The 15,761-nt window shown below is 35.8% G+C and overlaps 1 protein-coding gene across 1 annotated transcript; it reads left to right on the forward strand.

The window, feature by feature from the left end:
* Positions 1-11,383: 11,383 nt before the first annotated feature.
* Positions 11,384-15,271, forward strand: LOC107713011 (CD276 antigen homolog). The gene is made up of 4 exons (XM_016518431.1): positions 11,384-11,483; positions 13,602-13,642; positions 13,735-14,067; positions 14,202-15,271. The coding sequence occupies exons 1-4, from the start codon at positions 11,473-11,475 to the stop codon at positions 14,384-14,386; spliced, it is 570 nt and encodes a 189-aa protein (XP_016373917.1). The 5' UTR covers positions 11,384-11,472; the 3' UTR covers positions 14,387-15,271.
* The last annotated feature ends 490 nt before the right edge of the window (positions 15,272-15,761 follow it).

The following is a 15,761-nucleotide window of genomic DNA, read 5'->3' on the forward strand; positions in this document are numbered from 1 at the left end:
GAGTTTAAATCGAAGTTAAAGTCTTATCTTCTGGCCCGAGCTTTTAGCGATTCTTAATCATGTTTTATTTGTATTACGTCTTATTGCTTTCTTTCTTTTTTATCTGTATCTTTGTTTTATACTCTGTAAAGCACAGTGGTCAACTCTTGTTGTGTTTATTTGTGCTATATAAATAAATGAAATAAATGAAATGAAATAAAATAATAAAAAAATTTAAATTTGTTTTTATATTTCAAAATTCTAATTTTATTTCCGCAATTCTGAGATTATATCCCACAATTCTGATAAGGAAAAACAACTCATCATTCTCTCTTTTCCCCCCAGCTTTTTCCTCAGAGTTGACAAACTCGCTGTTGTTGAGTTAAATCGAGTTATAAAGTCTGAATTATGAGATACAAACTAGCATTTGCGAGAAAAAATTTCAGAATTGTGAGATAAAATAGGTCAATGCTATGTAAAAGGTTAATAGTAATAGGTTTAAATAGTATTTCATGCTGTAACTGTAGAGCTAATACAATACGTCCCCTATGAATTGCATGTGAAGATGTAAACCTATTGTTTAAATCAAATTTATGCTTTAAAAGTAGAGTAATCATAGCACGTTTCATCCATAGTCTGTCTGTTTAAAGTCTGCGTTTAGCTTCAAATGGCGTTTTTGATGGCAGTATTCAATAAAAATTATTTGCATTCAATTTCTGACAAAATTCAGGCACAACATTTTTTTTTCTCTTATTCCATGGATTTTACCCATTTTCCCTCCACTTGTTACCAGTGTTTTTCTGCCACCACAATGCGTGCACAGCTGCAAGTGATGTAACTGTGACTTCTACTCTAAATTGGTCTACTAACAAAACTCATATATAAATAAAACTAAATACATTTAAACACAACATGAAGAAACATGTTATAGGAGAATAAGGATTGCCTTTCTACACTATTAATAATGGTTTTATTTTTCTCTTTGCACTGTCTATGTGAGAAGAAAACCTTTTACTTTTTATTACACACACAGTATAAGTGGAATTTAGGATGGATGATGGATGGAGTTAAAAATATATCATGTTATTTACAATGACTGAACAATTAGAGGCAATGAGGTGCAACGGGTTGATTAACTACACTCTTAAAAATAAAGGTGCTTCACAATGCCATAGAATAACCTTTTTGTCTAAATGGTTCCATAAAGAACCTTAAACATCTTTAACCTTTAACTGTTTCACAAAAGGTTCTTTGTGGTGAAAAAAGGTTCTTCAGATTACAAAAAGGTAAGAAAGAGATGGTTCTTTAAAGAACCTTTGACTGAATGGTTCTTTGTGGAACCAAAAATGGTTCTTCTATGGCATCGCTGTGAAGATCCTTTTGAAGCACCTTTATTTTTAAGAGTGTATAAGGAGTGTTGCTGTGGTGAAACTCAGCACCAGGATGCTGAAGTTGGAAGAGAGCGCTGTTCATTCACTCCCCTCATCTACATTTCCTGCTTGTGCTGCTGAGAATCAAACCCCGCAACCTTCAGGTTAAAAGTCTGACTCTCTACTGCCCCACTAAAAAGCACCACACTGCCCTGTGTGAATATAACAGGGAAATATAATCTGACGTTTTTCCACAAAGTTGCTTTTCAAATGGTTTTCAGAAGTTACTTAACAAACAGCAGTAAAGTGTTTTTCTACATTTAGAGAAATGTAAAGAAACATTTTTCTACAAAAAGAAAGTACCTCCTTTAATAAATGTTATTGTGGTTTTTACCCTTTTGTCATGGAAGGACCTCAGAAACCTGCTATTTTAGCATTTTATACTGTGTTTTTGTAGCATATGGTCAAAACATTGTCGATGCTTATGCTTATAATACCGTTTCTGAAATGTATTGAAACTTTTTATTATTATTATTGTTTTATGACTTAATGCGGTAATATTCAAGCTGTTTGAAGGTTGATTTATAATGAGTGTTATATGTTATGCAGTTCTTGCATATAGGCTCTAGGGGGCAGGGGGTAAAAAAGTCAAGTTGATATGTGAAAGCAGAAGTCTTGTTCACAGTCAAGCAGATATGACTTGGTCAAAAATAGGCTAATACAGATGCCATTATAGTATTAAATAAATACTATGCAATAAAAGTGTATAATAAGAACAACTGTACTTATCATTTTCATTACACATATAGATTGTGCAGCTTCTGTTATGTGATATTTTGGACACTTTTTGGTAAAATCTTTTCTGTGGGCTTTTAGACAAAGTCACAGTTGCCAATAATATTATATTCAGACACGTTGAACCGCTCTCACAATTGTCACAGTGTTGGACTTGATATCAAAATTCACACACAACTTTTACTAAAACAAACTGCTTCCAAACATCATGCTGTGAAACCTGAACTTATGAAGACTACATGAGAAACAGTGGAAAATGTCTTGCTTCGTGCGCCTTTATTCCTGGTTCTTATTTGTTTGTTTGTTTCATTAAACACCTCTCATGAATGGGGGGGGATACAGGCTAGAATAATCATCAAACTGAAGGGACATTTACGGCACTAAACACTTTATCAAGACATTTCAGTAACACTTCAGTTATACAAGTGAACATTGAAGACAAATGTAATTGTTACAGTCATATTTATTGAGTATTCTTGGCTTCTGTCTTATTCAGTTCATGTAAATATACAGTACTGTGTATGTGAGTTTTCTAAAAAAATCTGAAAAACTATAACAAAAACTGTAAAAAAAAAAAAAAAAAAGGGTGATCAATATTGATTTGATTTAGTTAACAGAGAATAATTGTACAATGAATAAATAAATCTGTTATGGCATTGTTTTTCTCTTTACAGCATGTCTAAAACTTTTCATAGTATATTCTGTAAATCTCTCTGTGCATCTTGCCACAGTTCTTATAGTCATATTTAACATTTTCTGAACCCTCACACATTTCTGCTGTCATTGTGTCTCAATACATTTCATCATCACTGTCAAGTACATCAGGAATGCAGATCTTCCAGTGATGTCCTGACCTGAAAGAGAGAAACAAGGGTCAAACATACAGCGTTTTTATAAATTTGCCATTCAAATTTCATTCATATTGGTTTATAGGCATATGGGCATACAGATTTGGTTTTGTGTGTCTCCTTTATGGTTATATTAATCAAATTGAACTCTTTGGCACACATATTTTATATCTATTCATTTTTATTGTTGTCATGTTAATATTTGTCTTCAGTTTGACACACTATTCAACTAACAAAAACCTGGCTTTCAAAAGTAGAGCATTTTGTATTGTATGTATTATATCATTGTATTTTGTTTCTGTATTATATGGTTAAAATGACACTGCAGTTTGTTCTAATAGTGATCTGACTCAAATACATAGATACGTGTCATTTAGTTTGTGTGTCAGCTGATGTTTGATGTTTTACATTCACTAAGGCGTGGAGTTTCTGTGGTGACACTTGGCACCAGAATACTGGTTATACAAGTCAATTATACACTGTCACAAGTCAAAAGATCCCACACCCATTTATCTTCCAAATTCTGCTGCTGATCAATTAGGTGTTATTGCAGGGTTTCTCAACTCCACTTTCCACTTTCCTGCAGAGTTTAACTCCAGTTCTTATCAAACTCACCTAAACAAGCTAATCAAGGGGCCCTATCGTACACCTGGCGCAATATGGCGCCAGGCGCGACGCAAGTGTTTTTTGCTAGTTTCAGCCCGACGCAGTTATCATTTTCACGTCCTGCGCCACGCTGTTTAAATAGCAAATGCAATTGCGCTCATGGGCGTGCTGGTCTGAAAACGAGGTGTGTTCAGGTGCATTGTTGGCACGTTGCTATTTTGAGGCAACTGAAATAGACTGCGCCACTGACCAAATAAAATATATATTTTTTTGTTATTTAAAGAGCACGTTAGTAATATGCGCCTATAGGCGGGTCCACAACACGTAGGCTACATAAATATAAAAATGCCTACATGTCATAATGGATAGTCATTGCATGTATCAGAATTAGGCTACCTATTTGCTCGCGCACGAGCAGATCCGTTTCCTCTCTGGAGACTTGTTCAGTCTTTGCGCTTGCTAATTCCGCCGTGTAAATAACGAATCCGCCGTGACGTGGGGAGATGAGACTCTGATTGGTTTATTGCACGTTATGCCCAAAACACACCCATTACTCATTAAGAGAATAGGGACAACACCCCTGTATTATACTGAATTAATGAATATAAATAAAACTGAATTCATTTAAACACAACATGAAGAAACATATGCCATAGGAGGATACATTTTCATTACATGGGATAAGCGGTATTGAGAATGGATGGGTGGAATTAAAATACAGTAGTCAACATTTGAAGTGGATCAAAACCTTTCATCAAAGTTGTCCCAAAATCAAAACAATAGCCGTTCTTGTCTTAGGACAATTTTGATGAACTTTTTTGATCCACTTCAAATGTTGACTACTGTATATCATGTTATTTGACTGAACTTATATATGACTGAACAATTAGACTTATATATGACTGAACAATTAGAGACAACAAGTTACCGATAATCCCACACATTTTATGATTCACATTTTCAGGCTAATTGCTATTTGCCTGTTTATTTCACACATAATTGTGTCTCTTTTGCTAATTAAAACTAAATGAATAAGCCTTATAAGCAGGTCATTCTTATGAATCTCTGTTGAGATTGGTGGGGAAAGGGGGAAGCAACCTGCTTTAAGTTCTCTTTTCAAATAGAAGCAGATATTTGTCTATTTCCTTCTGGAGAAAGAATCCAATCAAGGAAAGGAGGGGACAGCCAGAAGAACCAGCTGTAAAATAAGCACTGATGACACTTTTGTGAATGAACAAGCAGCAGCATGGTCACTGTTTTCACAGTGTATTCAAGCTGGCAAAACAAATAGCAACAATGCTGGCAATATCGCAATATGACCTGAGCTGTAAATGGTGTTGAGAGCACCTTTGGCACATAACCCTTCTTGGGTTTAAGAATAATGTTACAATCAACTGGCATGAATTCCATGCAAGCGCCAAAAGTATACAGACAGCACTTGAAAGGTCACCACTCACTTTACAGAAGCAGTACAGTTTCTTTAGCGGGAGTGCTCGTAATTCAGCCATCAGCAGTGACTCGAACTGAGTCACTGCCCAAGATTTTAGGACCAAAGCCAAGTCCCAAGTGAGCAATGTGGAAGGGAGAGGGGGGTTTAACCACCTCACTCCCCTCAGAAAGCTTATCAGCAGGTCATTGATTTGGGAACGAAAAATCTTCACTAATCTACACCTACACTATAAGTGGAGAGGGCGCACGACTGCTGTAAGAAACTGTAAGAATCTGTAAGAATGACAGTACGATTGACACAAGACAATTCACCAGGACTTCAGTCTGTGTTCTATACCAGTCCACAGACAATTTTGAATCTTGGACATGTAGGTGCCTGGTAGAGGGAGCTTGTGCCTCAGTGATTGTGTCTAACTCTCGCTGTGGCACAATCTCTGGCAGTGACGGGCTCCGTCAGACATGCAGGTTCATCAGTTCTGGGTTGGGATGCCAGATTGTGTCCTGTGCTTGGAGTACCCTTATTTATTGAAAGCCCCAAGCACCTCAAGTGATCAATCAGTTTGAGTTTTTGAATATTCTCCGAATGAGGGTAATCTGGCCAAGATCAGATTAGTCTTGCATAACCAGACCTTCAGACTGACAGCAGAAGGTCTGGGAACCTTGGTCACTTTGAATGGCCAAGGACCACCAAGAGGCCATATGACTGACAGGTAAAGCAACCAATCAGGTTTAGTTTTGTGCCGCGTTATGTTTAGGGGTGTAGAAATGTCCCCACAATAACAGAATTTTGTGTAAAACTCTTGGACGTATTTTAAATAGTCTATGTCGTGAACTTTACATATTTCGCAAATTTTTGAAAATCCAAATAAGCTTTCATTTGCACAGTTGTTAATACAACGGCTTTCTTCTTCCATGAGGGGTTTGGTGCAACTGCATCCTTGTTTCCAGGTGGAACATTAAAGAACGCGACACACACGTCTCCCGCAAATTATGACGATGACGACTTCGAAACTCAGTTCAGTTCAGTTCAGTTCAATTTTATTTATATAGCACATTTAAAAACAGCCATGGTTGACCAAAGTGCTTAACAATGTCCGGAAAAACGTACACACAAACAAGACAAATACAGTAAAAACATCGCAATGTCTCAGCTCAGCTCGAAATAAAAGCCAAGGAATACAAGCGTGTCTTAAGTAACGACTTAAAAATTCCAACAGTCTGAGCAGTTTTTATGTGTACAGGTAAACTATTCCACAAATTAGGTGCCACCACTGAAAAAGCTCGGTCACCTTTATAACTCCTGAAGTGTTTCTAATTTTGTGTGCGATATGCATCAGATGTTTAGCCAGCGGTCCATGGGTGTAATGTCTGAGGCTAAGACTAACCTACTCTGAATGAGGATAATCTGGCCAAGATCAGATAGTCCAAATAATTCAGTACATGCAACCTTATTGGGAAGAGCCATGTCCACACATTTTGTGAATGTGTGTGAACCTAATGACAGGCCGAAAGGAAGAACAGAAAACTGGTATGATTTGCCTTGAAAAGAAATCTCAGAAAGCACCTGTGAAGAGAGCTATCTGTATATGAATGTAATCAGTGGGGCGGACTGTGACTGAACTGCAGTGTCAGCTTGCCACTCGGGTAAGGACCTTGCTACTTCAGAAAGGGTTGCGCTTTAACCACAAAGTCTCACAGCTGCTCAGGTTTGCTGCAGAAAGGCAAAGGTGGATCTAGAGGTTTGCCTGGTGGAGCGTTAAGCCGAAAATCAGCTGAATTGGTGAGTAGTGAAGTTTTGGGTGAAGAAAGCAGCTGACTTAATTAAAGGAGAAAGTTTCTGAGGAAATGCCACCTTATATAGCGGTTGAGCCCATGTCTATTTCGCACATTTGAACATCATTGGTTAGTGTACTTCACTCTTCAATATTTCTCAAAGAAAGGGGTTTCTGCATAGTGTCAGTTGAATCTTGTAACACCGACCATGCAAAGAAGTCGTCATCAGTATTGAACAAATGTTTTATGTAATGCACTTGCAAAGGCGAGAAAATTAGCAACTGTGTAGGAACCTTTTTTTTTTTTTTTTGCTTTAAACATCATGTTTTCATATCCGAAGTTAACGAAATAAAGGGGGGAAATTTTAATTGAAAATATGGGTCAATGGGTCTTTATAAATAACAATAACAACAAGAAAACAAAGGAACAACTAATTAAAACTAATTTAAATTTAAATTTACAATTTTTAACGAAGCTTAATTTTATTTTATTTTATTTTATTTATTTATTTATTTTATTTTTTATGTTATAGCCTAACATTATAGTTTGTTTTACATTACCTTGGCATGACATTGCGAGACTTAAATCAGAAAACATGTTTACTTTTGAAAGGGTGTCCAAGGAGAAACAGGCTTTTGCGGTCGGTGATGTAGTTCCAGCATCTACCAGTAGGGTAGGGTTTCTTTCTTTTTCTGACTGCCTATCCTAGGGGTCACCAGACTCAGTCCTGGAGGGCCGGTGTCCTGCAGAGCTTAGCTCCAACTTGCTCAACACACCTGCCGTGAAGTTTCAAGTATACCTAGCAAGACCTTCATTAACTAGTTCAGGTGTGTTTGATTAGGGTTGGAGCTAAACTCTGCAGGACACCGGCCCTCCAGGAACAAGTTTGGTGATCCCTGACCTATGCTGTTGTTGTTGTTGTTATTTTTTCCTATTTTGTAATCTCATAAAAATGCAATCGTTATTTTTATTTATTTATTTATTTTATTTTGTTGTTGAAGCAAATGGAAACAACAAATAACACTTGCTGTAGATTCCGTTCATGCTATAGATTTTTTTAAACCCATGGATATGAGGTTGTGGCTAGAGGGGATATAGCTAAAACCTGAAGCTAACAATAAATTTACATTTTCTACCTATTAGATTGTGTTTTATTAACATCTACACCTACGGTCCATGTACGTTTTGATCATTTAATTTCCTATTTGGAATGGATTAACGAGAAATGAAAAGACGGCTCGTTTATTCGTTTTTTCGTTTAGTTTAACAAACAGAAAATGAGATTTCGGCTTGATTTCTCATGTTTCGTTTGTGGTTCACAAATCGGACTATGGTTTTGATATTTCATTCGCACACGTGGGCGGCGCTGAAACGCCCCCCTTCATCTGATTGGTCAAATTGCTCCACCTTCAGTACGAGTTTTTAATTCTGTCAGACAGAATAAGAGTCAGTACGAGTGTGGCGCTGAATATTGCTCTTTAATAAAATATTGTCTGAAACCACCACTCACCATAGGCGGAAATCCACAAGTAGGTACAAGTAGGAGATCTCCAAAATGGGGCATGAACTCCAAAAGTAGGCAGAACCTCCAAAATGGGGCGGGGTCTCCTCGCGCATAGACTTTCACCATTGGCTCTGGCTTCAGCCAATTGTTATTGACTTACATTTCAAAATAAAACTTTATAAGTTAAACATTGTTTCTAGTTGATATAAAATAAAATATGCTATATAAATAAATATTCTCCGTGAGAGCAGAGCCCAAAGCTCTTGGCCAGTGGTGTTTGCACTGGAGTTTGAACCTCTGCTTCATGATATAAACAGCAGCGCAAATATTGCTTTTGAGAAATTTTATGTTTATTGTCCCCCCCAACTGTTAGACGAAATTTACGCCCCTGCCACTCTGTTAACTACGCATAATATTTGAAGCAGGAATATGTTGCTAGGCACGTACATAATTCGTGCTGCTGCGACTTGCAAGCGAACTATAGGCTTACTATATGCTGACAGATTATTTCTAGGATATACCATTGTATGAATATTGTGTGTCCCATTGGTAAATGCAGTGCAAATAGTTATTTGGATAAAAGTGAAGATGAAGTAAAAAAAAATCAATAATAGGCTGAACAGTACCACGATAATTTGTCTGTAACATTTCCCAACTCTCGTCTTTTATTTAGATCAAAAGGCACTAGGTGTGTGTGACACAGGAATAAATAGGCCTAATTGTGGACTTAAATTTATGAATGTAAGCGTGTAGCCCTCTCCGTTCACATGAAAAGAATGAGATAAGCTAGAATCAGTGAACGTAACCTTAAAACTGACAAAAACTAGCAAGGCTTGGGACAATTAAAGTCCCTGTGGTTTGAGTGTAACGATGTCCCCGAGGGGGCAATCGGCGTGCACTGCGAGCTTTTTCCAATGAAAAAGCTCCGCTCTCATTTGTCTCTCTTTTCGAGTAAAAGTGGATTTTGCATAATAGGTGCCCTTTAAAACTGACAAAAACTAGCAGGGTTTGGGACAATTAAAGTCCCTGTGGTTTGAGTGTACGGCATGCCTTAAAGTTTTATTACATGCTAAATTGGTTGATGTTTCTCTTTATTATGTTGGCTTGCAAGCCAACTATTAATTATTATCATGAGAGAGTAATTGACTCCGTCTAGAGCTTTAATGTTTCACCAAACTCGGCTCAGACCTTCAGACTGGTCTGACTCTTTTCTAACTGGTTAGACTGTTTAAATCCCATTGACTTGCGTTATTGGAGCAATGAAGGCCAAAATACTTAATGCTGTCTACTAGAGGGGGCAACAGGGTAAGAAATATTTTCAGTCTATAATTTTTTCTCTCTGTTGACATCAGTTTAAATGACAAATAAATGAACAGAATGTAATTTGTACTGACATGAATAGGCCATATCTGTGTACAAGAACAAGCTTCACACTTCAAGCTATACAACTACTTAAAACTCTCCATCCGGGCTTCCTCAAGCAAGCCTACTTCAAAATTTGTTCACAAACTTCACTTTCTACCCTGCTGAAAATTCCAGCATAAACCAGCATGAATTCCATGCTGGTCCAGACTTGTTTATGATGGTTAGTGATGGTTTAGAGCTGGTGAACAAGCATAATAGAGCTGGTGAAGCTGGTTCAGCAGCATGGTCTTGCAGGGTTAAGTGAGTAGGCCAATTGTCTGTATGCAAGCAGTGTGTTTGGGGACAAGCATTGTTTTTACATATTTCTATTTTTTTTAACAGATTAATGATGTAGAAACCCTACAAGATTGAAACATGATTCATAGTAATATTACAACTTTGTAATTTATTTAGCTCCCTCTGTTGTCAGTAGACCTAAAATGTTTAGTTGTTTTAGTAATGATTATATTATTTATCAATGTTATACGAAGTTTTGAATAAAAATTGTAAAAATGCAAACCAGTGAAAAGTTTCAAAAGATTTACTGTATGTTCTGTTTCAAAGGATCTTTGCACAAATCAGTTAAAAACAGTTTAAGATATTGTTTATTCACACTGGTTTGTGCATTTAATGCAAAGTTCATCTACCCTAATTAAACACACCTGAACCAGCTATAAGCAAGGTTTTCAGGATCACTATGTCCAGGCAAATGTTTTGGAGCTGAACTCTGCAGAACATTATCATCAAAAGCAACATATAATAACATCTAATGTTCTTGAAGATTTTTGTGTAATTCTGTGTAAAACAGTATGCATTTATCACTTCCTGCAGTAACATTTACACAAATACAAATACAAACAATATTCAATTATAAATGACAATATACAATAACAAATACACACAATATTCATACAATGGTATATCCTAGAATTAATCTGTCAGCATATAGTAAGCCTATAGTTCGCTTGCAAGTCGCAGCAGCACGAATTATGTACGTGCCTAGCAATATTCCTGCTTCAAATGTTATGCGTAGTTAACAGTGAGTGGTGGTTTCAGACAACATTTTATTAAAGAGCTTGAAAAATTGAAAATTAAAATGAGAGACAATTATCCGTTTGTAAATTGCTCCAATAAAATTTGAAAATGAAAGTTTGAAGCCAACTTTTCATTTGGTTCATTTTGATGGTGCGAATTGAACAAAGAACTGCAAAGGGTTACACGGACCAGGTCAAAATCGACATTTTTATATACTGATTTGTGCATTTTTCAAATGTTTATTAAAAGTGCAACAATTAACACAAATCTGAAAAGAAATCAATATTTTACTTTTTCGGGCAGCATTTTGTGTGTACGGTTCTAATTTCAATTTTGGTTTTCAGCATAGCATTTAAAAATACAATTACCATACTTTTTTATTTTTTTTTTCGTCATGGTTAAAAAACGAAAAACGAATGGACGCAAAAGTACACGGACTGTACACGGACCACCTACCGCAACCCTAAACCTACCCCTTACAATAATGCAAAAATAGTAATTATTGTTGTATAGTGTTACAAAAATTACGCTATTGATGTGCGCATGCCCAGTAGCGCCTTTTGTATCCATTCTAGTCTTAACCTGGATATGACGACGGCGGAAGTCATACAGAGAACCCGGAAATGTGTTCAGGTTTACAGTTTAACATATGCTGTTTTCTGACAAAGTGTTATTTATGTAAAATATATATTAATTATATCGGAGCATCATGATCATCGGGTATGTTCGTAATTTATTAACTAAATTATGTTTTTACAAAACAAGTCGTACTTCCATCACAGCCGTACTTTCAGTTCTGACCTGCCGCGATACATGAGAAAAAAAAAAGTGCTCAGGTTTGCGCTCGCTTTAGTATTTGGCCTGATTTGTTTTATTCCTTACTTAAACTAGCTTTAATAGACAGCCCCTGTCAACATCATTAATACATTGATTATGGGTTGATTAATTACCTAGTTACGGGTTAATACCCAGAGAAATAGCTGAAACTATTATTCTAATTTAGCCATTAGCATTAGCGTGTTGTATTGTATTTTTGTGTCCCGGTTAGGCCTGTCACGATAACAACTTTTTGTTGTGCGAAATATTGCCCCAGAAATAATTGCGATAAGCGATATTATTGTCATTTTAAAGACCATTTTATGCCACTGAATATATAATCATAATGTAACAGCATAATAATGCAAGAAGGCCTACAAACTTTAAATTTTTAAGAATATTTAGATCATGGAAATGAAGTATCAAACTGTTAGATACCTTAAAAACTTGAATAAATAGTAAATACACATTTTCTAACAAAAAATGCAAAGTAACAAGTAGAAAAAAAGAAAAATGCACAAAAAACTTTTATGGAGATTTTTCCCTGACCTTCTTTTCTCTGTAAATTAAGGGTGCACTGTATTGCTGACAAACACAATCACTACTTAGCAGTCAGATGTCCGTATGCACAAAGGCACAGATCCCTAAACAAGACCATATCTGCAGATTAAACTTTTGTAGAAGCATTTTTTAAATTTGAACGAGCACCTGAACAAGCACCTCATGACTAAACCACGTTATGTACGAGAAGCTGCAAAAGGCTCAGGTGCAAGTGGAATGTAAAAAAACACGGTGACATATATATTGTGTCACCAAAAATTATTGAGTTCATGTACATATATTGATAAGTCGATATATTGATTATTGAGACAGGCCTAGTCCCGGCGCATGTGCAGTTCTTTTTATTTGATAGTAGTTTGATTGACTGAGTCTTATAGAGCATTTAAGATGATATTGTACCAATACATGAGATGGGTGAAAATGCTCCTTTATGCACAACAACATTTACTGCTAAATCATGTTTACAATTTCTACAACATCTACAGGATAATTATGCAACATCTTGTATATTGTTAAGCGAAATTGTAAATTTTGTTAATTTGGTTGCGAATTGGTGCATTTGGACAATTTAGTGACAATTTACAGCTGGCAAATGTATACATTTTTGTATAAACATTTTGCATATTTACAAGTTTTGTTTGTTTTGTTTTGCCTTTATTTTTAATTGTTTCTTTGTGAAGTTTGACATGCTGCATATGAAAATCACATTTGGTCAATTTTTTACTACTACAAACTACAAAATATATGTTGACAACTTTTACATGCTAATCTGTTATTACTCATGCATAAAAATTGCATGGCACATGCAAAATACTGAGCTAACAACAATTTAACATAAACAGTTTCCAAAAGTGGGTCTTCCAAAACTTCAGAAGTATATGTTGGATGATTTGTCTTTTTTATGCCTAGTCCTACAATGTTGTTCTGGAATGTTCCAAAAAGCACTAGATTATTACATCATATTCTAGAATGTTACAGAAACTTCTAGAATGTTCACAACCTTGCAAAAGCAAAATATCTTTAAAAAACATGCAGTATTAGCACAAAAACTTTTCTGTACTATACCAATGTTTTATAATTAATGAAAGATGCTCTTAAATGTACCTGACCTAAATATTTACCAACATATTGATGCTACTAAATAAATAAATAGTCCAATAATAATTAGCAAAACATAATTACAGAAGAAACATGAAAAAATTAAGTGAAACAGATTTTTGTTACATTGTGTTATTGTTCTAAGCTGATGTGTGTTAAGTTTGTCAGCAAGCCGATGTGCGTTATTATTCGGCAGTCGCTTCCCATTATACCTTTAGTGTTGTGAGAATATTGACATTTCAGCAAGTCAGAGAGCTTTTCTAATTGGCATGATCACTTGTGATCAGTTCTGCTCATCTCAAACAATGTCATGATCTACTGGTTGAGGAAGTTAAACTTGTTTTTGTTTTTCTGTTTCTGCAGTTGGTGTTTCATCTGTGTGTTTGCAGTGCTGATAAACAAAGGTGAGCATCTGAACTAAATTTGAATGATAAATTCATGTCACATGTATAAATGTCAGATTGTGTGTTTACAATTACAGTTTCTGTCATTTCAGTGTCTCTGGATGTCAAAGTAGTGGGTTTTACTGGCAGTTCTGTTGTCCTGCCGTGTTCTTCAATTCAACATGATCTTAAACCTCAAGACATGCATGTGCTTTGGAGAGACAAAGACAGTGAGACTATTTATGATTTAATTGAAGGTAAAGATTCATTAGAGACACAGGACCCACGTTACAAGAACAGAGCGCAAACTTTCCCAGAGGAGTATGAGAGAGGAAACTTCTCCATCAAACTCAGCAATCTCACTCATGCTGATGCAGGAGAATTCAACTGCTTCATCACACACTCATCTTATTCTAATCAGGAGACTGTATGGCTCTTCATTAATGGTGTGTAAAATAATTTATTGAAGTTTTAAATAAAATTAGTCTAAATGCTGCTGTATAGAGTATAAATGATGGATCTGTTGTCTTTATCACAGTGTAGTAATGCTGTTTTTTTTAATGAACTTGTTTTGTTGCAGAATCAACAGTAGAAACTGGAAACCAATCTACTGAAGAAGAAAACCAAGTACCAGAAACACAGTCAAACTGGATAAAGACATTATTAATCTGTGTTTGTCTTTTAACTTTAATAACTTCAATAATTGCCCTGTCTACAGTCTATTTCAAATTTTGCAGGAACAAAAGCCATCAAGCTCCAATATAGAAGGAAAAGTGTCATACTGAAGGTCCTGTTGTGCACAGCAAGTGTCAGCGGCATCTGAGCAGCCCATATTTTCCGGCACCCATGTTAACAAATGAGTGTTCACATCAGAAGTGAGAGTGGCATGTCATGCACAATCACATACTCTGTTGTAGATTCTCTCTCTCATTATACTCTTGCAGAAAACAATGACAGAAAACAATGTGCACTGCTTGTTATTGTATAACAGAATGAGATCTTGAAACACTTGAACAGTGTCAGTCCTGTCAATATGTTGCTGCCTTAACAATTCTGTATCACAAGTGTGTTCTCAAAGTAAATGTATTTTGTATTCTTTATGTATTTCTTGATTGTTAATATTATTACTGCGCATCAATTATTAATCTGATTCATTAATTCCTAGTTATACATCAGCCAATGTAATTATTGTTTTCATACAGTGTGCTTAAAGGTAAAACAGGGTGCTCGTGGTTGAGATTATTATACGGCTCTGCAGACTGTTGTTATTTGGAACAGTTATTTGGAGGAAGTTATTTGGACAAGGTTACTGAATCTTCTTAAACTCAACACATTTCCAGGAGTGGTTTGCTAAATTAATCTTTTCCTTTTGAAATTTTTAATTGAAAGTATTATGAATGCCTCTCTCCCTTACAGTTACTCAAAGCCTTATGCTGCTTCCAACCCCAATATGTCTTAATAATAATTATAACCCTTACACCTTTGTTTTTAGTGTCTTAAGAATGTACAAGATGCTATAATAGATCCCAGTCTGTTTTTTGCTGGGCACATTTCAAATATTAATACTGTTAGACATTGTTGCTTTGTCAGATTTGATTTCAGGTGAGACCTTTGTTTAGTTTTTAGACATTTATAAAGTGTTGAATTCTTTTGAGGACATTTGTTTGTATATTTATTTATTAAAAATAAATAAAAATCCCAGTGAAAGATAAAGTCACTTATCGGGATACTGTCATTTCTAAGAATATGAGGAGTAGATGTTTTGACAACTTTACTCCTGGGGGTGTGTTCCAAAAAGTAGGTTATGTGACATACCCGGGTATGTTTGAGGATAAGCGAGCGGATAAGCTCAGTTTTCGGTTCCAAAATCGGAGGTTACTTTCAGGGTATGTAAGTAACCATAGTAACTTGCTCTCTGAAGATAACCTGCTCCGGAGAAGCTTCTGTTCCAGGGTTAGTTCACTTCAGCGCATGTGTGATCTACTGACAAGCCTTTAGTGGGCGTGACAGATAGCGCAAAACATTATATAATGTTACAATATGTAATATAGCCTATTATATGTGAGACTATTTATGATTTAATTGAAGGTAAAGATTCATTAGAGACACAGGACCCACGTTACAAGAACAGAGCGCAAAC

The sequence above is a fragment of the Sinocyclocheilus rhinocerous genome, unplaced genomic scaffold (genome assembly GCF_001515625.1).
Source record: "Sinocyclocheilus rhinocerous isolate Xijiao unplaced genomic scaffold, SAMN03320098_v1.1 scaffold4798, whole genome shotgun sequence".
Lineage (NCBI taxonomy): Eukaryota > Metazoa > Chordata > Actinopteri > Cypriniformes > Cyprinidae > Sinocyclocheilus > Sinocyclocheilus rhinocerous.